General features: G+C 40.6%; 1 protein-coding gene across 1 annotated transcript in view; it reads left to right on the top strand.

The window, feature by feature from the left end:
• LOC139714018 (peroxidasin homolog pxn-1-like) overlaps positions 1-25,282 on the top strand; it is a 52,505-nt gene extending 27,223 nt beyond the window's left edge. Inside the window, exons 6-12 of the mRNA XM_071625743.1 lie at positions 3,194-3,386; positions 5,073-5,177; positions 11,135-11,244; positions 12,953-13,126; positions 14,083-14,255; positions 24,131-24,257; positions 25,066-25,282. Coding sequence (XP_071481844.1) covers positions 3,194-3,386; positions 5,073-5,177; positions 11,135-11,244; positions 12,953-13,126; positions 14,083-14,255; positions 24,131-24,257; positions 25,066-25,282 — 1,099 coding nt within the window. The remainder of the gene's footprint in view (positions 1-3,193; positions 3,387-5,072; positions 5,178-11,134; positions 11,245-12,952; positions 13,127-14,082; positions 14,256-24,130; positions 24,258-25,065) is intronic.
• The last annotated feature ends 885 nt before the right edge of the window (positions 25,283-26,167 follow it).

Genomic DNA, 26,167 nt, shown 5'->3' on the forward strand with positions numbered 1-26,167 from the left:
ATCCTTAACTCCTCATTGGTACAGTGAATCTAAAGCACCCATGAATTAAGACAATGAAATGCATAAAGGTATAGTCACATTAATCATAGTACAGAACTTCCAAATTGTTCTATTCATTAATGACTAATATCCCTTACTTTTTGAAGGCCCATAGATGTATTATTGCAATTTTACAGGAACCAACCTGCAGGACAATGCATGACAAACATTTCATGCAAGGCAAGATATATGCAGAAGCAAAAAACAGGCATTATTGCGTAAAACTGATGTATTGCATATTTATGTAAAGGATTTACATTGGAAACTAGTGGTAATGACTTGCACTGGTCAAAACTTTGCCTTCTATTGCACCTGTACCCTTACACATATATAGAAATATAGACGGCTATGAGAGTCATGGCTGATTTTATAGGCTCAAGGGGATCTCAGAACCATGCTATGACCCGCGGCGCTTGCGCGCCTTGGGTCATAGCATGGTTCTGAGATCCCCTTGAGCCTATAAAATCAGCCACGACTCGAATATCAAAGCAGTCTATATTTCTTTTATATACCAACCAGCAATTACATTCTAAAACATGGATTTTGATTGAATATGCTATCTGATTGGTTGAAAAGAATGTAAAAGGTAAGATCGCGTTCAACATGTAATTACGCGTATTGAATACATGACTGTAATTAACATTATGGGAATCGCAGCGCACAAAAGAGCAATTAAATATTTAGCCTTCAATTCTTGTCATGCAGCACATTAACATTCTAGCATTATTTACATTAACTTCACATGCTTTTAATAATAATAATGATAATAAACTAGGACACATTAACGGGATATTTTCAATGACTAATTCAAGAACGCACACATATTTGAACATATGGGACTGAGAACAAAAATGGGGCTTTTGAAAAATGTTTATCTGTGAAAAGTAACACCTTTTTCTCTGTTCCTACGGTCATCCCGATTGGTACAACCAAATGCAGCGCATGACGGCATCTTCAACTTCTCATTACATGACACATTCACTTGAAAAATGGAGTAAATGAAGTAAAATTAGGAATTCACGGTACAGATCGGCGTGATTAGCGTGTACTTTTCGCCGTCTCCGGATTCGCTTTTGGGGGAACAGACATGGCGACTGTACAACTTCCGGTGACTTCCGCGCGGAATAGGCCAATCACTGCACGTCCGCACATCCAGTTAGAGGGGAGATCAGTGATTCACGCGGGGACGCACCGAGCGCGCGCCCTCTCTTTATTTTGTCTTAAAACAAAAGAAATACAGAAATGTGGGGGACATGCGCCCCCCTTTAATTATGTAAAGGAACCGCCCCTTTACGGAATTCCTGGATCCGCCCCTTGAAGGAAGTGCTAATAAAGAAAATTGTCTCACTGAATACACAGAGTTTTTTAATAAACTTAACAAATAAAAACTAAAAAAATGATTCTGAATCAAACAACACTTTTAAATTCGAACGTAAAACAGCTCGACTTTTATGATCCAGGTTCATGTTGGTGCAGATATTAGAATATAATTCTAAAAGTATTATGTTCATTAAAAACCTCAAAACAGAAGTTGATTACCAAACTACAATCGATGTTTTGACTGTCAGTATCAGTATCATCATTACTATCATCATTATCAGTAGTAGCACTATATAGGGATTGTAACATATTGTTACGCATGCTGTCCTCACCTGGGCAATTTGAGTAGATGGCAGATTATCATTAGGGGCATATTTTTTCAGTAGTAGTAGATTCGTGTATCAATTATCGTTTTGTCACACTTCGACTTCATAATTATTTCAGGGACTTCCTTATGTGCTTTAAGATGACACTTCGCCATGCCACATGTTAACATTTAATGCCTACTTGAGCGTGTCGAAATCTCTTTCGGAATAATGATTTCCCGGTCTGTTATATTATGCTCCAGTAACAAGGCAGGGATAAAACCTGTCTGTATAGCGGCCACCCAAGGGAAACGACAAAAGGGGCCACTATAGACAGGTCGGTTGCTATTTTGAATTCCAACATTTGCACGTAGTATAATGGCATAAAAGGCAGAATGTTGTTCTTAAAAAAACAGCAAATAAGTTTGCATGAGCAGCTTTTCACTCGAATTTAAAAATTTCGAGCCTGAGGAAACGATTCGTAAAGGTTTTGCATGAATGGGGTTCACGAGCTAGTTCGACGGGATCGAAAATGTGTGAAGCTGAGGTAACAAACAATACCCTTTCAAGTATCCCTATGTCCTCATAGGGATATTTAAAGGGATTTAAATCACTAATTAGTCGGCAAGTTAGTATAATCCTTATAATTATGTTATTAGGAGCTGTCTTTGCCTTTGTAGCATCTATTCAGGACGGCATTACTGAAGCCTAGATATTCAAGTAAGTGGTAGAACGGCGGGGCTTTTCACGGTGAAGAGTTGTCAGTCATGCATATGGTCGTGACTGAGATAGGACGCGGTATAGAAGCCAGCGTATTCAAAGTTGATTAATGGCTCCGCTAAATACAAAATGAGTGGCCACTGGCCGCGATAGGCATGTGAACGCTGGGGTCTACAGTATAATGCAGCAATTTTGTACGGGGTATTTTTCAGCGGCCGCTAAGAAAAGTTTGACTGTATATATTGTTTTTATTTTTCTAAGTGAATTTAAGTCACAGGTAGGCCTTTGAAGAGCAGTTTACAAATCAAAATTGTTAACTTAGGCTCCTGAGCATGTACGCCTAAGTGTCTGTCCACCTAAGTGTCTGTCCACGTCAAGGTGCACTGTGTGAATATAATGATTATGATGATTACCTCCTGCATTCGGCAAAAAAAAAGCAATTGAAAGAAAACAAGATATCTTTAAAATGTCAGAGACGTAAATTCATTTTGATCGTCTATATATTGATTATATTTCTCGTTGGATTAAAAGGTCATTGAAACTGTTTACCTACTCTACTAATATAATATTATTTAGGTGACTAGTTTTGGCTCGAGATTGAACCTTATTAATTGTCTATTCTTTGGCTGACAACTCAGATTACGGTCTTTATGCTTTTTCGATATTAATAGGTATCAAAGCATGTAGATTTTAAATGTGTAGAAATATATGGATAAGATGAAATATAACCCAATGTTTCTTCCACAATTCAAAATAATTGAGACATTTCATGCAATGAACTCTAAAATCCCGATTTCTACATGTTGCAGAATTGCAGTAGGGATCTGGCAGCATATTGTCTACAACGAGTATCTCCCTGCTCTCCTGGGACCCGCAGTGGCCCACTTGAAGCAGTTGGAGATAAAGCCCGCTGGCGTTCCAGTACCGGCATACGACCCAGAACTGGATGCCACTATCTCTAACGTGTTTGCTGCCGCCGCCTTCCGCTTGGGACATAGTCAGGTACTGGAGTAATCTGTCTATTACGGAAAAGTTGAACATGCGGCAGGACAAATCACTACGTGGGGATGCATCTGTTAAGTTCCAGCTCAGTTATTAGGCCAACCTTATACCATATGCAATGACATAATGTGATACTAGTTAAACATCTGAAACAAACCATATGCACCGATTAGCTGTGGGCATGGATGGAACTTCTTCAACTCCCTCACCTTACTTGTCGAATCGAGCTAAAAGAATCAAATCAGGAATATGCATAATAAACCACAATCAAAACCCCAAAGTTTGGACAGCGTATAAAGATCTCATTAATCACATTGACAAGACAACGCCAACTCTCACCACAATTACGGCTATATATCCTTTGCTATGTTCTCTCTCTCTCTCTCTCTCGCCAAATATGTGGCCAATATGTCCTGAAGTCGTTAGCTCATGCTGAAATCACACTCAATTCGTTTTATTCATTATGTGATGAAACGCCATTGTTTGTTGTGCTTAAAGGGACATTCCAGACGATTTTCATACTTTCACATACATAAATCGACAACTCCATGTATAGATTTGTGGAATTTATTGTGGTTCTTGAGCAGAGAAACAATACTTTGAAAAACCTTAAACAAATTACACTGAGCAAGGATAATGACATAGGAGATTCACATATTTCAGAAATGTAGCAGTGTAATTCCATTACAATACTGCTTTCTTGCAAGTTCACCTGTGTATAATCTATGCATGCCTTCTTCTTTTGTACTACTTCCTTGAGTCCCAACTCATGCATTCTTATGGTGACTCTGCCATGTCATCATCCTTGTTCATTGCAATTTGTTATAAATTTTGAAAATATTTTTATTCTTCATCCCAATTATCACAAATTCTGAAACTCTGTCCTCGGTATAACTAATTTATAGTTGTTCAAATGTAAAAATCTGAAAATCATCCGGAGGTCTCCTTTAAGGCTTCTATTCCCTGTTTATGTATTCACACTGACAATAAAGCTGTGAAAGAACTGTAGTCGAAAGCTGCTATTTTATACTCAGCTTACATCATGCAACATCTATTGTCTTCATTGTAACAATAATCCCCATTCATTTATTTGTCGTTATAAGGTAACATAAATGAACAAAAACACGCACTTGGATAACAGGAAAAATGACATGTTTGTAATTCAATGTCTCCCATCAATTTGGAAATGTGTATATTATTCCAGAAACCTTTCTTCTCCGTGATAGATAAAAATATGTTCTTCTCCGTAATATACGGTCTCGTTAACAATGTCGCTGTTTGCGTGAAAGCACATGAAGCCGTGAAGCTCAATTTTCTTGCCTCATTCTGATATCAATTAAAAATCTACTGTTATGTTTTATTTTGTCTGATTTATCAAAGATTTTAGCACAGAGTATCATTTCACATTAAGTATGATTGCCTAATACACTATCTCGAAGAAAAATGTTGTGTTATGGTATTCGATTCATATGCTCATGCAAGCTACTCACCTAACGGATGCCACTTATGCAACTTCTTCAACGTCGTTAGTACTTACACAGTTCCTACGCCTTTATATAAATGGTAGCAACTGAACAATGCTCAGCACAGTCGTTATTTCGCATTTTTAGTAGAAGTTGCTCTGATGCATGGTGTTTCTTTCGTTATCTACTCTTCATGATTTTTTTTTTATTTTCCGAACCAAAGATTCCATCATTGTTAGAGAGACGTGCCAATGACAACTCTCAGCTGGAACCCCTCCCGTTGCACCTTGCTTTCTTCAACGCTTTACCTGTGTATGACCACGCAAAGGTAAGCTGAATTAGCAATTGTCGTGAAAATGTAGATCAGATTATCTCATTGTTGTCCTTGAATTCCGTGTTGATATGAATACGCGATTTGAACAAAGTGCACGAAAAAAAGAATACAAACATGAAGAGCGTTTCGCTTGGAGAATCTATAAGTTTCTATAAGACTTTAATCAGGACATTCACTTGGAATCCTTAGAAGAGCAGATATTGATTATGTATAATAATCAAACTTTAAAAACAAATACTTTACAAAGCTTAACGAAAAGGGAAATCTAATGCACCTAATGAGCCGCAATTACTTTATAACAAATACTAATAACAGAGAGACTCTTGTAAAACGCTCTTTCTACCTAAAAGATACTCACCGCGCTATATTAAAAAAAGGTGGGTTTTGAGGTTCTTTTTAAAAGAATCAATGGAGGTGCTTGTCGTAGAGATATTTGATCAAGCATAAAAATCCGTTCATGGAGTCACTAACGACGAAGAAACTTCCAGCTCCTTATACTGTTCTTAGAAAGAACGAGTGCCGATGCGATTCAGTTCTCGAGTAGGCCCTATAAGGTATCTGATAGGAATGTGGTTGCGTGGCTCTCGTCAACTGAGTAACCTGTTTGATACAATAGTCCTGTGCCGAAAGATGAGTAAGATTTTTGTGTATTTTGTACATCATGATTCGCCTGTCATTTTCTCTGCGCTGTTCCAGAGTGGTCCAATCAAGTTCTTGCAGCATTTTGATGACACTTGAGGTCAAGGGCGTACCGAGGGGGGGTGTTTTGGGTGTTCAAACACCCCCCTTTGCCAAAAGGGGGGTGTTTAAGGTGTTCAAACACCTCCCTTGGGCAAAAGGGAGGTGTTTGTTGAGCTATTCAACACCCCTCTTCAGCAATGTTTAGATGTTGACAAATGAACAAAAACTGTCTTTACCGCTTTTATTTCCGTTTTGAATTCCGCCTTTCCTTTCTTTCGTTCATTTTTTTTCCTCTCTCTCTTCCTTTTTTTAATGTTTGTGTGGATGATGATACATTATGGAGTTACATATCATACGCACTAAAGAACTCGTGTACAGTACGTGTTAATACTACGTTACTGCACCGCGCGCGAAGCTGACGCGCAAACAGTAGACATTCCCGATCCCTGCTTTGCTTTCTGACCGAATCGCGAAGATACATTGCGCATAATGTTCACCGTTTACCGGTATTATACCGTACGCGGTACCGTAAATTGTGTATGATGCATAATATGTGTGTACAATGCATGCTGCGCTGCAGCCTATTATTGGCACATTGCATGCTAAGTTAGTAGTATCAACTACCAACAGTGGCGTATCGGGGGGGGGGGGGGCAAGGGGGCTCGTGATTAAAAAAAAAGCGAGAAAAAAAAAAGAAGAAGAAGAAAAAAAGAAAAAAAACCTCGCCCGGACGGGGGGAAGGAGAATGGGGGGGGGGGCAGAAAACCAAATCAAACAACATAAAAACAAAACATGAATTCCATGTTTTGTAACGCTGAAATATAAAAATTTTCGGCTCGCTCGCTGCGCCCGCTCGCCAAAATTTATCCAAAAAAAAAAAAATAAGAAGAACAAAACGTAATGATGACGTGGAAATATAAAAATTTCGCCTCACTCACTCGTAGTAATTTAGAGTATTTTTCCAAGTCCTTAGTTTGTTGGCATTAATCGTTATCTATGAAGCCGTCACCATATCTTGATTAGAATTGTAAGATTTAATAACCAAAAAATGACAAGAATTCCATGTTTTGTAAAGTGAAATACAAAAATTGTCGGCTCGCTCGCTGCGCTCGCTCGCCAAAATTTATCAAAATTTATCAGATTTTATATCACCCTCAAAAAACCCTTTTAAGTGCTCGAAAAAGCATATCAAGTGGACTTTTTTAAAGTCCCTACCGGGATGGGATTGGGGTTGAACACTGTTGGTATAATCGTTATCTATAAGACCGTCACTATTTTTTATTAGAATTGTCATTCGAAGATTTAATAACCAAAAATGACAAGAATTCCATGTTTTGTAAGCTGAAATACAAAAATTTTCGGCTCGCTCGCTGCACTCGCTCGCCAAAATGCTTCAATATCTATTACATTTAAATCACCCTCAAAAGACCCCTTCTAAGTGCTTGAAAAAGCATATCATGTGGACTTTTTAAAAGTCCCTACCGGGATGGGGTTGGACACTGTTGGTATAAATCGTTATCTATAAGGCCGTCACTATGATTAGAATTGTAATTCGAAGATTTAATAACCAAAAATGACAAAAATTCCATATTATGTATAAAGCTGAAATATAAAAATTTTCGGCTCGCTCGCTGCGCTCGCTCGCCAAAATATATCAACATTTAGGGTTGCCTATTACATTTAAATCACCCTCAAAAGACTCCTCTTAAGTGCTTCAAAAAGCATATCATGAGGACTTTTTTAAAGTCCCTACCGGGATGGGGTTGGGGTTGAACACTTTTTCAGAAATTAGGGGCGCAATTTTCGCGCTTGCCACGGGCGCCGTTTTCCCTAGATACGCCACTGACTACCAAGTACAGTCAGTATAGTAGCCTACTGGAAGCAGCAAGCTCTGGAAGCTCTGGGAGTAGCAAGTTACTTGCTACTCAATGTAATTAATAATAGGACATGGACTTGGTAATCTTTAGTAATAGTAGATATGCATTTTTTCAATGACTGAAAGTTAAAACTGTGTGAGTGTGAGTCTACAAATTGTGGTTGGATGACTTTATTGCGCCTAAAATTCACTAGATATCTAGGTCTAGGAACAGTGGCGTAACTACGGGGGCATGGGGGGGGGGGGGGGCACGTGCCCCACCCCCCAATCCGCTGGTAAAAAAAAAACAAAAGAAAAAAAAACCTACGAAAATGGAAATTCAAGGGTTAGTAAACTGCTTTTGAAATCGACATGAAAGGATGATCAAGAAAAAAAGATATTTTTCTAAGATTTCTTTTAACCATAATAATTAAAGAGGTATAACATTGTTCAAAAAGCCCGGAGACGACAAAAGATTCTGATTCAGCGTGATTCCTGGTTGGCATTTTGAATACAAGCAGGATGTGCGCAGTGTACTCAGAATATCGGAATGGCAAAAAGAGTCGCTGCAATGTTGCGCAATGTTTGATAGGTTGTACACATTTGCTATCAAAGCTTGATCATTGATTTTGCAGTGTTGCTTTACATACTAGTCTATATTAAAATGCCTTGCATTGCCAATATAAGACTTGACCTTGGCTATTTCCTAACTTTTCCATCTATATGAAACACACACACATACAAACACAAACAAATTAGGGGATGCTCTATATAAAGTGCAGATTTTGGACATCCTTCTCCCGCTTGGTCACTTCGACGCCCCCTCGCTGGTCATACCTCCCCCAATCATGAACATAAACCGACACCCTTGACTACCAGTGGCGGATCCAGGGGGCGCACCGGGTGCCCCCTCCTTCCAATGCGAAAAAAAATATACATGTAACTACAAACGACAGTTTTTGGACGGTAAAATGTCAAAATTTTCAGCAGTTGCGCCCGGTGCGCCCCCCCCCCCCCGAATTTCCAAAGCGAAAAAATATAGCTACAAACGGCAGTTTTGGGACTGTAAAATGTCAAAATTTTCAAGCTCGCTCGCTTCGCTCGCTCGCATTTAACCGTTTATGCCATTCTCCTGATGTTACTGCCAGTAATTGCCAGCAGTTGCGCCCGGTGCGCCCCCCCCCCGAATTTCCAAAGCGAAAAAATATAGCTATAAACGGCAGTTTTGGGACTGTAAAATGTCACAATTTTCAAGCTCGCTCGCTTCGCTCGCTCGCATTTAATCGTTATGCAATTCTCCTGATGTTGCTGTCAGTAATTGCCAGCAGTTGCGCCCGGTGCGCCCCCTCCCCTTAATTTCTAAAGCGAAAAAAAATATAGCTACAAACGGCAGTTTTGGGACTGTAAAATGTCAAAATTTTCAAGCTCGCTCGCTTCGCTCGCTCGCATTTAACCGTTTATGCCATTCTCCTGATGTTACTGCCAGTAATTGCCAGCAGTTGCGCCCGGTGCGCCCCCCCCCCCCCCCCCCGAATTTCCAAAGCGAAAAAATATAAACGGCAGTTTTGGGACTGTAAAATGTCACAATTTTCAAGCTCGCTCGCTTCGCTCGCTCGCATTTAATCGTTATGCAATTCTCCTGATGTTGCTGTCAGTAATTACCAGCAGTTGCGCCCGGTGCGCCCCCTCCCCTTAATTTCTAAAGCGAAAAAATATAGCTACAAACGGTAGTTTTGGGACTGTAAAATGTCAAAATTTTCAAGCTCGCTCGCTTCGCTCGCTCGCATTTAACCGTTTATGCCATTCTCCTGATGTTACTGCCAGTAATTGCCAGCAGTTGCGCCCGGTGCGCCCCCCCCCCCCGAATTTCCAAAGCGAAAAAATATAGCTATAAACGGCACTTTTGGGACTGTAAAATGTCACAATTTTCAAGCTCGCTCGCTCGCATTTAATCGTTATGCAATTCTCCCGATGTTGCTGTCAGTAATTGCCAGCAGTTGCGCCCGGTGCGCCCCCTCCCCTTAATTTCTAAAGCGAAAAAATATAGCTACAAACGGCAGTTTGGGGACTGCAAAATGTCAAAATTTTCAAGCTCGCTCGCTTCGCTCGCTCGCATTTAATCGTTATGAAATTCTCCTGATGTTGCTGTCAGTAATTACCAGCAGTTGCGCCCGGTGCGCCCCCTCCCCTTAATTTCTAAAGCGAAAAAATATAGCTACAAACGGTAGTTTTGGGACTGTAAAATGTCAAAATTTTCAAGCTCGCTCTCTTCGCTCGCTTGCATTTAATCGTTATGCAATTATCCTGATGTTGCTGTCAGTAATTACCAGCAGTTGCGCCCGGTGCGCCCCCTCCCCTTAATTTCTAAAGCGAAAAAATATAGCTGCAAACGGCAGTTTTGGGACTGTAAAATGTCAAAATTTTCAAGCTCGCTCGCTTCGCTCGCTCGCATTTAATCGTTATGCCATTCTCCTGATGTGACTGCCAGCAACTGCCAGCAGTAGCACCCGGTGCAATCCCCTTAATTTGCAAAGGAAATATATGTATATATATATATATATATATATATATATATATATACATATATACATATATTATTATATATAGCTTCAAACGGCAGTTTTGGGACTTAAAATGTCAAAATTTTCAAGCTCGCTCGCTCCGCTCGCTCGCATTTAATTGTACAGTTATACAATTCTGATGTTGCTTCCATGAGGTGCGCTTCCCCCCCCCCCCCCAATGTCTTGACCCACGGTACACCACTGAACACCCCCCTCTAAAAAATCCTGGGTACGCCTATGCTTGAGGTGTTACGGTAGCGATTCAAAGTGAATCTCACAGCTCTTCTCTGGACCATTTCCACTTTGTGGATGAGGGTCTTAGAAGATGGGTCCCAAAGATGGTATCTCTCTGAGCCTGAACTCCATCTTGTTGCAGGTAGGGTTCCTGCCGGGGCTCCGACTGCAGAGGCACAATCAGTACCATCACCGGCTATTTATATCGGGCCCCCGTTTCGATGTCCTAGTTTTCTGGGACGTTCTTCCTAATAAACGTCACCATTATGGCCATTTTTGCCGAAGTCATCGCCTTCTTCCACCCTTTAGGTCCACAATAGTTCAAGGCTATCTTAGTCCTTCTATTAAAGAAGATGAATCAATAAATAAATCACTTTAAGAACCCTCATTATGACTATTTACAGATTGTATGAAACATTTCATGTTGAAAATAATACCTGTTTAATTCAAAAGAAAATTGAATATCCTCGATGGCTTTCTCCTCTCCTCGAAGCAAAAAAGAAATAATAATGATAACGATAATAAATCAATAAATCAAATGGAAACAAAAATCATCAGACGGAAAATTTAGATGAAGAGAAAATACTAAGTTTTGTTTTGTTTTTATTCTTGGACTATAGAATGGCGTGAATGGACTGCTGCTTGGTAACATTGCTCAGAGATTGAATAAGATCGACCGCCATTTTGCAAACGCTATCACGGGAAATTTGTTCTTTGAAAGAGAATCCGGGTGAGTAGTTATATCTACATATATATATATATATATATATATATATATATATACATACATATACATATATATGTATATATACTGGAGTATAGGAATATAATAAGTACAGCAGTTGTAATGCGCCATCGATCTAGTGGCCTATTCTGAGGCGCAGAGGGACATATACAGAAGAGGATTACATCCATTGTATAGTTGTACACCTGAAAATTGAAGAACAGTAAGGAAGAGATAGAAATATATACCCTGTAAGCAATTCAGCAAAATCAATCAAAGCAAGATGCGAACATATAAAACTTAAGATGCTTTTTCAATGCTTCAATGGTTTCTGCTGATCGGAATGTGGGCAGGACGGCTGAATGCTAACTTTTTATACTATACTAACAGTCCTTTTTTTCAGTCCTTGGCTATTGATTACGTGAAGATTTGAAGGAAAACTGAAAAGATTTGTTCTGTAACATAACGGTAACCAATGATTTCTACACAAGATTTCATGAAATCAACATTTCATATAAAATACAACTTATTAAAATCAAGAACCTCTTATTTGGTCTTCATATCAAAACTCTATATGGAAGAGCGGCTTGAGCAGGAAACATCAAACCAGTGGAATACTAAGCATCTACTTGTCATGCTATAGAACCTACGCATAAATTTGCACAAATTGAATAGAGATTCCAATCCCTCTTTAACACTTCACTGGTATGATGGGTAAGTGAGGAGTTGTTTAAAGCAAACATAGCGAGTTTCATAAATTTAACTGATTACGCTCTTGCTCAGTAGGATGTTGGCCTACCTTTTTAAGTACTGGAAGGGTTCTTGTTCATTAATTGTGTGATTTGAGTACCAGAAAGCTCAGAAAGGGTTAACCTGGTAAGAGTATTGTACAAGAGCGTTTGTCGGCACTGGTACCATGACCATAGGCCACAAAACAGAACGCCGTAGGCCTATACATAGCCTATACGTAGGCTATGTATAGCCTAGGTATGTATAGGATTATACATAGCCTATACATTGAGGCCGTTGTCTAAGTCAAGCGATTTGCTTATTGATAACGGTCTCCCCCACCTGTACACGTAAAGGTCTGTAATGAAATTCATCTATTATTTCACATGATTATATACTTGTAATGTGAAATCTTGTTTGTATTATCATGACTTGTGAATAATATGTTTGATATTGTTATCCTTATTTTCTGTTGTGTACAAGTGGGGAAGTAAAACTTACTGAAATTGAAACTAAAACATACTCCTGATCATATTGTAACCAACTTATAACTCTCTCATCAACCAGGTCACTTCATGAAATTGGATTTAAATATATATGTTTTGCACGTTCACCCTTTTGAGTTTCTTTCTAATGTTGCTAACTGCTTACGATTACTCATAATAACTTGTTATCCATGTCATTGGATTATTAATGTATAAGGTGGATTCCAGGGGCCTGTTGAATAAGAGTTACAATTATGGTAACTATGCCATCCAATGGTAACTACCATGGCAACAATACTCAACAGCCAATCAAAATCAAGAATTCCATGGAAGTTACCATTGGATGGCAAAGTTACCATAATAGTAACTTTTATGCATCGGGCCCCAGGTGTGAAGAAATGTATCCTTTGTATAGTAACGTCTTCTTCTTTTGTCGCAGTTTTACACATTTCTTAATGAACTTCCGACAAATGCAAAAGTCATCACATATTACATTCTAGATTCGGGCTTGACCTCCTTGCGATCAACATCCAGCGAGCTCGTGAGCATGGTCTTCAGCCGTACGCTGTGTACCGCGAGCTTTGCTCACCGAACGAAACAATCACTTCTTGGGAAGACTTGGCGAAGCTATTTTCTGATAAAAGTGTTTTCGATAAACTCATCAAAATATACGGGCAAGTATATCACAATGCAGATCTGAATATCAGTACATGTATACATTATAGATAAATGAATAGATAGATAATCATGTATACATATGTTATATATAGGCCCTATGATACATAAAGAGAGAAAAAGAGAGAGAGACATAGGTATGTATTATATCCTTAATGCGTAAGAGCAGGACAGGAAAATGCTTCATGATATCCAGCTTGTAATATGTAAGTCCATACTTTGCATTGTCAAATTTTCCGAGTTATTTTCATGCATCCAAACATCCTGCGAAATGAGAAAAAAAAAACACATTTCAGCATGAATGGCCATTGATTGATATTCATATTTCTTTTTGTTTCCGTACGCAGTCCTTTACATCTTGTTGAATATCATTTGAATGATGAGATTGATACTTTCAAGTCAAAATCAACGGTGCTCACTACTTAGCTCGAAACCGCTCTTTTCCTAATGTGCTGTCCTTTTCTAGAACTACACCCTGTCCACTGATGTGCTGCAGATTCCTTTGCTCATCCTGTCCATACGGGCAACTACTATCAGTCTATGTCCAGCCTGCTGTTTGCGATCTCCAGTACTTGCATGTTCCATATGAACTGCTTAACATTTCTCTCTTTCCGCTATGGTCCTACCTCTTCAAAATACTACACTGTTCTGGAAATTTCCCTGGTCGGACATTCTATCGCGTTTGAACGCAACATGGAATCAAGGAAAGGCACAGAATCTCTCATGCGATTGTTTTTATAGTCTCAAACATAAGCAGTTAATGCGCAATACATGTACACATATTTTCAACGTTTACGATATCACCTGTGTCATGGGGAAACATTATGTAACTCCTCAACTACACTTTTGTTTACCAGGAGACTGTCAAATACCAAAAGAAAATGTGGAATCAAATCGAAAATATATATTTCCGTCTTTATAACCAACAGTGTGTCAATATATTTTGATCCTACAGGAAAGACGGATTCCGTGACGTAGATCCATTTGTCGGCTTTATGTCAGAGGAACATGTACCTGGTGGACGGGTTGGTCACACTCTGGCCTGTCTCATTGGCGAGCAGTTCAGAAGGTTTCGCCTCGGCGACCGTTTCTGGTATGAAACTGCCAGCCCAGCCGGATTCACAGAAGGTAAATGACCTTTACCTTTTTTTTTCCGAGATATCCAAAAGAATGTAATGTCTACCATTATTATATTCGTCCTCTTTAGCTTGCCTCAACGAGCCAAAGGCTCAAGTGAGCTAGTGCTATCATTCATCTTCCGGCGTCCGTCTTGTGTCGTGAGTGAAAGTTGGACATTTTCAGCTTATTCTTGAAAAGCCCATGATAGATTATAATCAAACTTGACAGTTGACAATACTAAGGCAGCAGGGTTTCAGTAGATTATTTGAATGGGTACCATGTTCCACTTGGGGGCTCAGGGCGGGAGACAACCCCCCCCCCCCCCCCCCCAATTAAGGAATATTAATATATGTGTATGTATGATATACCGGGTGTCCCCCCCCCCCCAAAAAAAAAAAAAAAAAAAAAAAAAAAGCGGAACGGTGGATTTTCAATACCTTGCGTTCTAAAAGTGATATATTTTTTTGACATCATTAGAAAGAACATCTCCCGCGAAAGACAATGATACCAGAATTATGAAATTTGGTTTAGAAATCTTTATTCTACGCCCAATTCTGTAAATGCGATTTTTGCGACGTATGAGCGAAGAATTTGGGTACGACACGCGTTCCATACGGTGTAATGTGTAAGCCCTATGATCCATGTCAACAAAAGATACAGCTTTCACATTGGGCGCGCGCACACACACACACACGCACACAGACACACACACACACACGCACACACACACACACACACCGTTTTTTCCTGGCCCGCGCCCAATGTATCTTTTGTAGATACAGATATGATAGATATAGGTATATCCGCCACCCATGGGAACCCCATAAACTCGGGAATAGAGAATCTTTGGGGGAAAATACATATAAAGCCAGAAGCGCTCTTAACAAAATACCTAGGTTTGTTTATGACAAATCTACTGATGGGGTCTTGACCTATGACTTTGGGGTCAGTTTTCACATTTTGAGCTTCTTTTGAAAATGCATGGTCAAATTATCTGCAAACTTGGCGGGTATTATCGCCAGTGTGATAGAAAATACAAGTGGACACCGTACCCCTTGGGCGCCCACAAAGCCCCCCCCCCCCCCCCCCACACACACACACACACCAACATTTGAGCCCGGAACCATTCTGGTAAATGATGTTAGGGTTGACGGTTGACAAACGAACAAAAAAGCATATTATGATATATTTGACCCCATAATTTCTACATATTTATTCACACATGAACGCAGAAAATGAAAATCATATCCCCAGAGTTAACTGAAATCAGGAGTATCTGTAGAATTCATAGAATGCCTCCAGACTTCATAAAATTCAAGGGGAATGAAACCCAAGCGGATGCATGTTACTTGACTGAATGCAGCAATATTAGTAGAACACATCCGTGAAGGTTTGAGGAAAATGGGACAATCCGTTCAAAAGTTATGAATTTTTGAAATTTGAGTGACGAGTCCGCTTGATGAGAAGAGTAATAGTTCATAACATTGCTGTGCTCTACGAAATAAAGAAGATATGAAGAAAATTCCACAAAATATGATTTCGTATGAAAATAACACATCCCTGGACTTGTTGCTGGTTACTGACATAATTATGTCAAGAGTAAAATACTAATGATAATATGCAAAATTTATATAGCTCCTAAGACGAAAATGTTTCTAAGCAATGTACAATTAACGAAAAAGAACAAGCATGAAAAAGAGTACACGAATAATTTACAATTACATAATCATGATCATCGGTTCTGCTCTTGAAAAAAAAATGGTAATTTTACCCCTGATTTCTTAAAGAGGTAAAGGTAGTGCTCTTTTCGTATGCTAGAAGAGTAAATGTATATTTTCTAAAAATCGCAGTGCACAGTGATGCTGTGATCTGTAGTAGTGGACTGATCTAGCGGTCTCGTCACCAAAACTTTAAAAACTCATAACTTTTGAACAGATTGTCCGATTTTCCTCAAATTTTCACTGATGTATTCTACTGATATTGCTGCATTTGCTCCATTAACATGTGTTTCGGTGTTTGCTTCTCCTTTAAATCAGGAGTATCGTGAGTTCATGTGTTCAAACAACCCGATCTTTCCATGGTAGGTGGCCGAGTGAGGACTGTAATAATCAGCCAAATAGTTTCTCAGGGTTTTCCCTTCCCTTGAGGCCCGTTGGCCGACCATCTGGTTGGACTCGGTCATCTGCACGTCCCTCCAGGCCCCGGGGACCACGTTGCCATCCTCATCCTCGCGGTCAACATTAAGGTCATGTAGTCCGGACCGGCGCTTTCGCAGCCAATGTGAAGGGTGATCGAGGCAGCCCAATATAACGCGAATCACCTTGCCAGGCTCCAACTGCAGGGTGGTGGGTAGGCACCACCACCGGTGAGCCAATATCCCAAAACCGTTCTCCACAACACGATGGGCTCAAGAGGTCCGGTAGTTCATCACCATCTCTTTGTGGGACTGTATGGCTTAATGAGCCACTTTCGCAGAGGAAGTGTAGAAAGTCTGGACGTGGATGCGGTGCTGGGAATCCAATACCGTTGAGCCCTAGTTCCCCGCGGAGAGTGGACTGGTTAAACACGGCTGGGTCTGAAGAGGAACCGTTGACCCCACCTTGCACCACAAAATCGAATAGTTAGCATCCAACACTGCCAGTTGTACCACAGAAAAGACTCCCTTATGCATGTACTTGTAATAGAGTGATCCACTATTCTTGGGCTTCTTGATGGCGATGTGTTTCCCGTCGATCGCCCCACACCAGTGGTAAAAGTTCAATCGCGGTCTGAACTGGCTGGCGACGGCTTTCCACTCGTCCGGTGTGGAGGGCCTGGTGAAACATCTCCTCCTTATATTCTTCGTAGATGGCTGTGCAGGCTTCCGGCACGAACAGGGATATGCTGTTGTGTGCCATCCGGAAGTCTTAGGCAAGGGACCTGTAGCTGTTCCAACGTCTCCAAGAAGCGACGCGCAATGGCCATCTTCAGGCCAGGCTCCAGGGGGCGGCGACTCCTGAACTCAGAACATAAGATGTATAAGTAGCATTAATATAATAATATTTTGCACGGTCATGGCTTTTATTACAATTTCAACATAACCAATACCTTCATTTTTCTTTATGGTAATGATAATAGTAATACATTACATTTGTGATGCTCTTAATACAACGTTTCTAAGCGTGAAGGGAAAAGATGAAATGAAAAATTAAAAAACGAGAGATAACAAACAAGTCAAAATACAAGTAAGAACAATGTATGACGTACATGCGTATGTACCAGTAAATAAGCACTTACAATAATTGGGTTACTCTCAGTACATTAACTAAAAAAAAAAGAATCAATATGGAAAAAGGTGAGTTTTAAGATGATGAGGCTTGTCGTATATGAATGGGTAGATCATTCCAAAGCTTGGGTGCATGCAACCGCGAATGAGCGTTCTCTAAAGCGTGTCTTGGTGCGAGGTCTGGGCAACAGTTGAAGATGGGCAGTAGCATGGAAGCGCAGACGTCGAGATGCAATAGAAGGTTGATGAGGATCGGAGGGAGATTAGGTTCTGTAGGTATGAAGCTATTCCCCAAAAAGCTGTCCTGCACTTTTTTGCGTATAGTCTGGGCAAGGGAGAGGTGCTTATAGAAGGTTATACCAAGATCTCGGGACACACTCTGACTTCTGCACACATACCCCAGATAGGTCCAGGGGAGGAACATCGTGCAACCGCTGCCTGAATCAAGAAGATATATGCAACATTTCAGTCTTCGCTTTATTGAGCTTTAGGTTGTAGGCTGAGGACCAAGTGTTACCATCACGTAAGCAATCTGTTAGTCTACTAATGGCATCACTTTTGTCGCTGACATCAGCTCTCATAAAGGGTTAGAGCTGGGTATCATCCGCGTATATGGCGTGCTGTACAACATGATGTGAACTGATTACGTAACAAAGAGGACCAGTGTAGAGGGTTAAGAGCAGGGGGCTCACAACTGACCCCTGTGCTACCTCCAACGGAGAGGGAGATTGTGACAGTTATCCTCTCACTGTAACTCTCTGAAGACGACCAGTTAGATAGGACTCTCAAGCGCGGATCCCTTTATGCAGGAGCAGGTTCCGAGGCGATTGAAGAGAGTCGTTGTGGTCCAGGCAATTAAAAAGCAGATGGAAGATATAACGGGACTAGACAGGCTTCAAGTCCATTGTCTACTGCAAGTAGGCCTATATTTATAGAAGGTCATTGGCAACCTTTACCAAGGCTGTCTCAGTTGAGTGATGGTGCCGATATGCTGACTGGTTTACTAGGAATAAGTCGTTGGATTCCGTATGGGACCTTCACTGTATAGAAACGAACCTCTCCAATACCTTGCCAAGAAAAGGAAGGTTGACAATGGATCTATAATTCTTAAAGTCGTACCTGTCAGAGATGACTTCTTCAGTAGGGGTGTGATAAAACAGGAACTTCACCAGACGTTAGGGAGAGGTTAATTGTTGATGTAGTGTTAGGCAGAAGGTCGTCAATGCAAGCCTTTACGAGCCATGATGGTACCGGATCCAGGCTACATAATTTAGGCTATGCGTAAAAAGTTTCATGTTTTGCATTGCCCTTCCAGAAATCGGAGATTATGCCTGTTTAACTTGTTTGTAGGGAAAGGTTATTATCGTCTTACCAACGGAGTCAGGCGATAGTTACAGACCCTATACGTCATTACACTAACACAATTCCGACTATACATGTAACTGAACTTCACCTTTTTGAGGATTTTCCTGACATCTTCCTCACTGCCACTTTGTTGCTATCACCAACTTTTAGATGAGATATTCCAAGCGGCCATTCGATCTACTCATCCTCTTTCTAAATATCGCGTACTTTAAATCTGTCATTAGAATATTCATTTTATTCCATTTCAATTCTTATTTCCATGTCCAAATAGTTCAAAAATATTGCAAAATAACAATGACAGAGACAGTATAGTTATGTTCACGTGCAGTTGCCAAACTTGAAGTTTAGGCCGAAAACTTAACTGTCGATGATTGCCTCCACTCGTGCATTCACAACGCGGGTTCACACGCGAGGTTCACGCTAACTCACAAGTTCGTTGGTTATTGTGTTCAGATGAAACGTGGCTCGGGGACAGAGCGTAAACCCTGTTAAGATCTCTTGTGGTTCTATTCATCGACTAAACTTTAAGATTGCTAACTTTCGAGTGCATCCACACGGCGCTAAACTACAAGCTAACCATAGAGAGTAACGTTTTTCGACCTGAACTTAAAGTTTAGGAACAGCGTGTGAACGTAACTGCTGTTTAATAGGATATGTGTATTATGGAACTTATGCATACCGCATACAACACGATATCGAGAATGTTGGTAAGTTTTTATGTTCAGCTACCGAGATTTCTCAATCAAACAGCGCACCTTTCACGGTCCTCTTTTTTGTTTGTTTGATTGTTTGATTGATTTTTATCTGAGATGGAACAAAAAATGTTGGACAATTTTCCCTGTGATTCGAACAGAATACTGCATGACACAGCGGCAGATTGAAAGCACGAAAGCTAACCGGGGGCTCATTATCGTACGAATGTATTACACACATATAGTACACACTTGCGTATCCACAGTACGAAAACAAATGTCAAATTTCCATCGCCTTTTCACCCATCCGGGGTTACTACATAGTGAGCGTATGTTACGGCACATTTTGGTAAATCGGCACATTTTGGTAAATTACCAAAATGCGCAAGTTACCAAAATGTGTCGTCACTATGTTACGGCCCATTTTGGTAACTGCACATTTTGGTAATTTACCAAAATGTGCCGATATCGCACCTGACGGGATCATCCTTAGGGGGTAAGGACCCACAGTTGTTCATGTATAGTATGTGGTCCCCAGGGGGGCCAAGGGGGAGGGCTCCCAAGGGAAAAGGGGAAAATTTGAAAAATCTTCCTCTCCAAACCCAAAAGCAGTACAGTCCAGATAATATTTTATGTTATATGTAGATACTTTTATATATGAAGAATGTAGTTTCTTTATGGCAAGACCCAAGATGGCCTCCTTGGGCCCTAGAGGGGGTGAAAGTTTGAGGGGGGGAGGCAAGGGGGAAACATACATTTTCATCTTCTCCTTCAGAACCAGTTGGCGAATTTCAGACAATCAAACTTGGTGAGGATCATTCGTCGGGGGTAGGGTGCCAAAGTTTTAAGTTGCACACACACAAACACGCCGTTTCATAGTCCCCTTAATGCCGTGTCACACCTTTCCGGGCAAGCCTAGCATGCGACTTGCGAAGAACAATTTTTGCTACCCGGAGGTCCCCGCAGATGACCCGCACCTGAAGGTACGTAGCACGTATCTCACCCGTAGTCGCCCGGAGGTGTGCATGCAAATCCTTTTTACCCGCAACCATGTATAGGCCCTATCACACCTTTCCGGGAAAGCTAAACGGGCTTCTCGCGTGTGGGGATTTTCCAGCATACCGGACAATTTCTGACGGCGAACAAGAATTTTGTCGAGTTTTGCATTTGTCTTACTTGCTGGACGCGTTCTATACTTAAGCTCTACTTGCAGGTATGCTGTGTGACCTGCGTTCCAAGTGCGTGGGGGCTGACAACTCAGTGAAGGTATTCCTCTTAAGGAATGGCAGAAGTCCCACAGAATGTCATAAATTTGGCCGTATACGGGGACTGCGAAGTACCTGCGTGGGAGTTGCCTACGAGGTGCTGTCTCTACGGGGCTCATTCTGGCGTTCTACGTGTACCTCTCCGGGCAATCCCCGTGACTCACCCGGAAAAAGTTTTGGTCATGCTCTTAACTTGGCTGCGGGTAAATCGGACTTGCGTGCACACCTCCGGGCAAATACGGGCGAGATACGCGCTAGGTACTGTCAGGTGTGGACCGACAGCGGAGAGTTCCGGGTAGCACATTTGCTACCCCGCAAGTCAACCCGCAAAACTTCCCCAGATACGGTATGACAAGGCCTTGAGTATGCTCAAAATATGTTCCGAGTGAGTCGCGGGGGTACACGTAGAACACCAGTAGGATACCCTTACCGGCAGCACCTTGCAGGCAACTCCAACGCAGGTACTTCGAAGTACCCGTAAGTCGCTCGAAACAGAAAACGGATCGGTTTTAAAGCTCTCACGCAGGTCACACGGAATACACGCAAGTTGAAGGTAAGTAACATGCGTCTAGCAGGTAAGACACAAGCGCGAAACTCGCAAACATTCTTGTCCGCCCGCAGAAAATTTTCCTGCGTGCTGGAAAATCCTTACTTGCAAAAGGTGTGACACGGCCTAACAGGCCTTGCATGCCACTTGAGAAGAAAAATTTTTACTACCCGGAGGTCCCCACAGATGACCTGCACATAACAGTACCTAGCACGTATCTCACTCGTAGTCGCCCGGAGGTGCGCACGCAAATCCTTTTTACCCGTAACCATGTTTAGGCCTTGTCACACCTTTCCGTGCAAGCTACGCGGGCTTGTTGCGTGTGAGGATTTTCCAGCATACCGCACAATTTCTGAGTGCGGACAAGGATTTGGGCGAGTTGTGCATTTGTCTTACTTGCTGGATGCGTTCTACTTATGTTTTTCTTGCGAGTATTCTGTGTGGCCTGAGTGCCAGGCGCGTGGGGGCTGACAACTCAGAAATTCATCTGAAGGAATGGCAGAAGTCCAACAGAATGACAAAATATCATTATCTTGGCCGCGCTGGCCGCATACGGGGACTGCGTGGGAGTTGCCTGCGAGGTGCTGCTCAAAACTTGGCTGCGGGTAAATCGGACTTGCGTTTACAGCTCCGGGCAACTATGGGCGAGATAAGTTTCCTGCGTGCTGGAAAAACTTGCAACAAGCCCGCATAGCTTGCCCGGAAAGGTGTGACACGACCTTTAGGCTACCGAACTCATTCGGTGGGGACAAAAACCAACTGAACTTACAATTTGTTTTTGTGATGATTGTGGAGGAGCAGAAAGTTACCAAAATGTGCCGTCAATGTCCTGCACATTTTAGTGCATGGAATCCACTTCGCGTGCATTGGACGTTGTTATGTCGGGCAGAAACATTTATTTTTCAGTCTATAGATAACTGACCCTTTATTAATGTACTCAAATATATGGACGTTTTTCCCGTCAGTAAATGATGAAAAGTAATTTTGTTTTATAAAATGAAAATTCAAACCTTAGATTCCGCCTTGCATGCATTAGTTATTGCTACATCGGGCGGACATAGGAGGGTTTTGGGGGGGATTACCGCCAGCAACCTTTGTTGGAATGGTATGCATGAAGTTATTAAGCGGGTCTATATATGCAACTGTAGTTTTTTTCTTTCATGGTGTAAGTAAATGTATGCATGCTTGTCGGGCAGGGTATATCCTTGGCGACCTGATGGCTTGCTGGAAGCCTGCCTGGGCGTGAGGTCGGCGGGTATATTTGGTTGGCTAATTAGGTGATACGCTATCAGCGTATCACCTATTGTGATTTTCAAAATTTCTCTTTTTTTAAAAATGTTTCTTCCTACGGGGCCTATTAGTATTGACGAATTTCCTTTTATCAGCCTGTACATTGCAATGGTCATGCGGTACTTATTTGGTGTGTTTGCACTCGTCGTTGCTCTGTCGGGTGGGCCTGGGCGGGCTTTCGGACTGCCAAGAGCTATTTCTGTCTTATTTTTCGAAATGGAATTGAGTGTATGAATGTGAAGGCGGACCGGGTCCAGGGTTGGTTATTTTGAGTAAAGTGGACAAAGTTTAATACTTTTGTCATTCATTCTTACACTAAAGCAAGATTTTACTTATTGAATAATTATGAATAATTATGTTAATGAAAACATATTTTTGTGTCCACTACGGAGTCGGGCTGGTCATAATCTGCTGCTTTCGTAGGTCCCTGGCAAACCACTTTTGGTTGGGTACACAGCCATTTGTCTGCAATACTGTGTACCCTTGCACGTATGATAGAAATAAAGATACTATAAATAGTTTTCGGCATGATATCCATCGGATAATAATATGGCATTTATAATGAGTTTATGTATTGTGCATTGATGGTAGAAAACATTATAATTACAGTATATCCCTTTATTGTATCTTTGGTAGTAAGGAGTTACTTGAATACAGATAAGTGTTGAAATTGTCTGTGCCAAAGAAATGGCTTTATATGATGTTGAAGTAATAATTATGTATTTCATCCATCCTTTGTATAATTATGTTGCTTCGAGAAATCAATAAATTCTATCATTTGAAAAAAAAAAAATGTCCTGCACATTTTGGTAAATTTACCAAAATGTGCAATTTACCAAAATGTACCGTAACAGCGTACGCGTAATGAGCAGAACACGGTGTTTTTACGGATGGGCCTCAGTGACGTCTGATCTTCCGCCAACACTCCCTCATGAGCATATTCACCACTACAGATACACAATTTTTCAATCGAAATATACGCGCTTGTTTCGTGATTTGAAAGTTTGTTTTTGGTCAAAGTAGTTCATTAGAATTACCAACAACAACAATTTTTTTTTTCAAATTCGTGAGGACTGCCTCACTATTTTTGAAATAGAAACTTCAGATGCTGAACTGATGTTATATTTCTGTAATTCATATGTAAAACCGTTTCCTTCACGAAGTACAATCAAGCATGCCAAATACCCATGCTGATGTTTAAGATGTTGATAATCATTCAAAAGTAGAACTGAACTAAGTTTCTCATTGTTTTGCACTTCTTTAAAAACAAAACAAAACTCCGATGCATTCGTTAAACAGTGTTTGTTGGAACTACCCCCTGGCTGTTTGTTTCTTTGTAAGTGTATTTGTCACCTCCACTCCAAATGTAAATAATGTTGCTTTCTAGATAAATATGAACCTATTACTTTTATTAATCATTTATTAAACCGTATATCAATTCATTTCATTTTCTGTTTCAGAACAACTGAAGGCAATCAAATCCATGACAATGTCACGAGTTCTATGCGACACCCTTGACAACCCTGAAGAGCTTAGTATTCAACCCTATGCTTTCATGATGGCAGATCCGCACGAGACGAAGTTTTAGTAATTGTTTTACTGTCTATACCTTATGATAACTGTGTTAATGTGTGGATGTACCTCATAAGGAATGCAAATATATATGTATAAATGTACACACATAAAGGGGAACCCAGGGCAACGAGGAACACTGGGTAAAGCAATACACTCCCATTAAAGTTCTAAAGTTCATGTACAAGAACCCACTAATAGGGAGGCTGCATCATTTGTCATTGAAATTGCGCAAGTAAGTCATTGTATTTGTGTTTTCATATAAAATGTCTGTTTTTCATACATCTAAACAAATCATTAATCAATCATGAATTAACTTGCGAGCGATAAAGCCCTATCTTTTTGTCTGTGTGTGTGTATGTGTGTGTGTGTATGTGTGTTTTCTTTTCACCACTAAAGTTTAAGGGTAATGATTATTGATATTTCACTTACGGGTTGTGATGTAATGTCATTTAATTCTAAAAAAGGCATTTCTAAGTTCTTTTCTTCTAAAGAGCATAAGAATATTACATATGGTATTGAGTACACGGTAGATGACTGTATATAAGATAAAATAACGATAGAATAAGAGAATATTCACGAATTGAAAGCATGTGTACATAATAGTTTCAGACCAAACACGTTACATACGGACTGACTATACTAAGATCTGATAGCCCTCATAACATGTCTCACGTATACCCAAATGATAACAACATAATGTTTGTATGTGTTTGTGTTAGTGTGCGTATGTGTGTGTGTGTCCTAGAATGTTCCTGATGGAGTTAAACATCAAAACCCGTTTTGATAATGAACGCTACTTTGTTTTAATGCTTCCCTGCAGCAACGAGAAGCCATGGGCACAGTATAGCATGGAAGTGGATTTTCCTACAGCTGATGGGTTGAAGTTGCCAAAATTCTCAAACCATCGCGTGAGTTGTTCCGACACCACCCAGATACCTGACCTAAATCTGGATGCTTGGAAGATCAACGTTATCGACCCATCGGGTACCCCGAGTGCTGACAAGGAATCTGGTAGCTCTAGCTCGGGATCAGACTAAGTAAGATTTAGTGTTGTCAACTTTCCTTCCTAGCGTTCGCTTTGATACTTGGCAGGTCCCTTCTATAAAGTGTTGAATAGAACCATACGTTTGAGTGTGTGTGTATGTGTGTGCCCGCGCGCTTGCGCATGCACCAGTTTTGTGTTTACAAATCTAAGAATTTTTACTTGTTTCATGATCATAAATAAGAAATAAGAGCTCCATTTCTTATTCTGAGAAAATAAATTGTTCATTTTAGTTGACAGATAGCAAAACAGGGAGTCATGCTCTACTGCTACCTTACCACAGACTCCGAGCACAGTCACACACACAATACACACACACTCACACACACAGAGAGACACACACAAACACAAAATAGATTTGTTAAGTTTGGACAGTCTTAAGCGTAACAAGAGCTACTTGCACAATCACAGGAAAACAGCGAAATACAATAAAAAAAGAAGAAAAAATTAATCTTGAATGTCACCTTTTTGAATATTTAACTTGAGGGATCACAGATTGTAAAACTTCCAAATGTGGAAGAACACAACACAACACAAAATATCCAAAATGTTATGTGAAATGGTGCGTTTTTAATTATGAAATTAATAAAAAGAATTCATGATAAACAGGTACTTAAACTTGTTACTACCCTGTAATAATCATCACAAATAAAAAGAGAAAAGAAATAGGAGAAAAGGTGGATTTCTCTTTCTGGGAGAGACAGGCAATGCTTTCGTATCTAGTCTCATTTCGTCGTACAGGGGCAAATCATGCATAGTAATGACCACCTTTGGTGAAATATCGAAGATTTTTTTACACTTCTCTTCACTCGCTCTAACTTGTAAAACTAGTTTGTTTTTTAAACACATAGATGGTTATATGCGAACATGCAAACCCCTG

The sequence above is a fragment of the Diadema antillarum genome, unplaced genomic scaffold (assembly GCF_040938485.1).
Source record: "Diadema antillarum isolate AM-2024a unplaced genomic scaffold, OU_Dant_1.0 seq00002133_RagTag, whole genome shotgun sequence".
NCBI lineage: Eukaryota > Metazoa > Echinodermata > Echinoidea > Diadematoida > Diadematidae > Diadema > Diadema antillarum.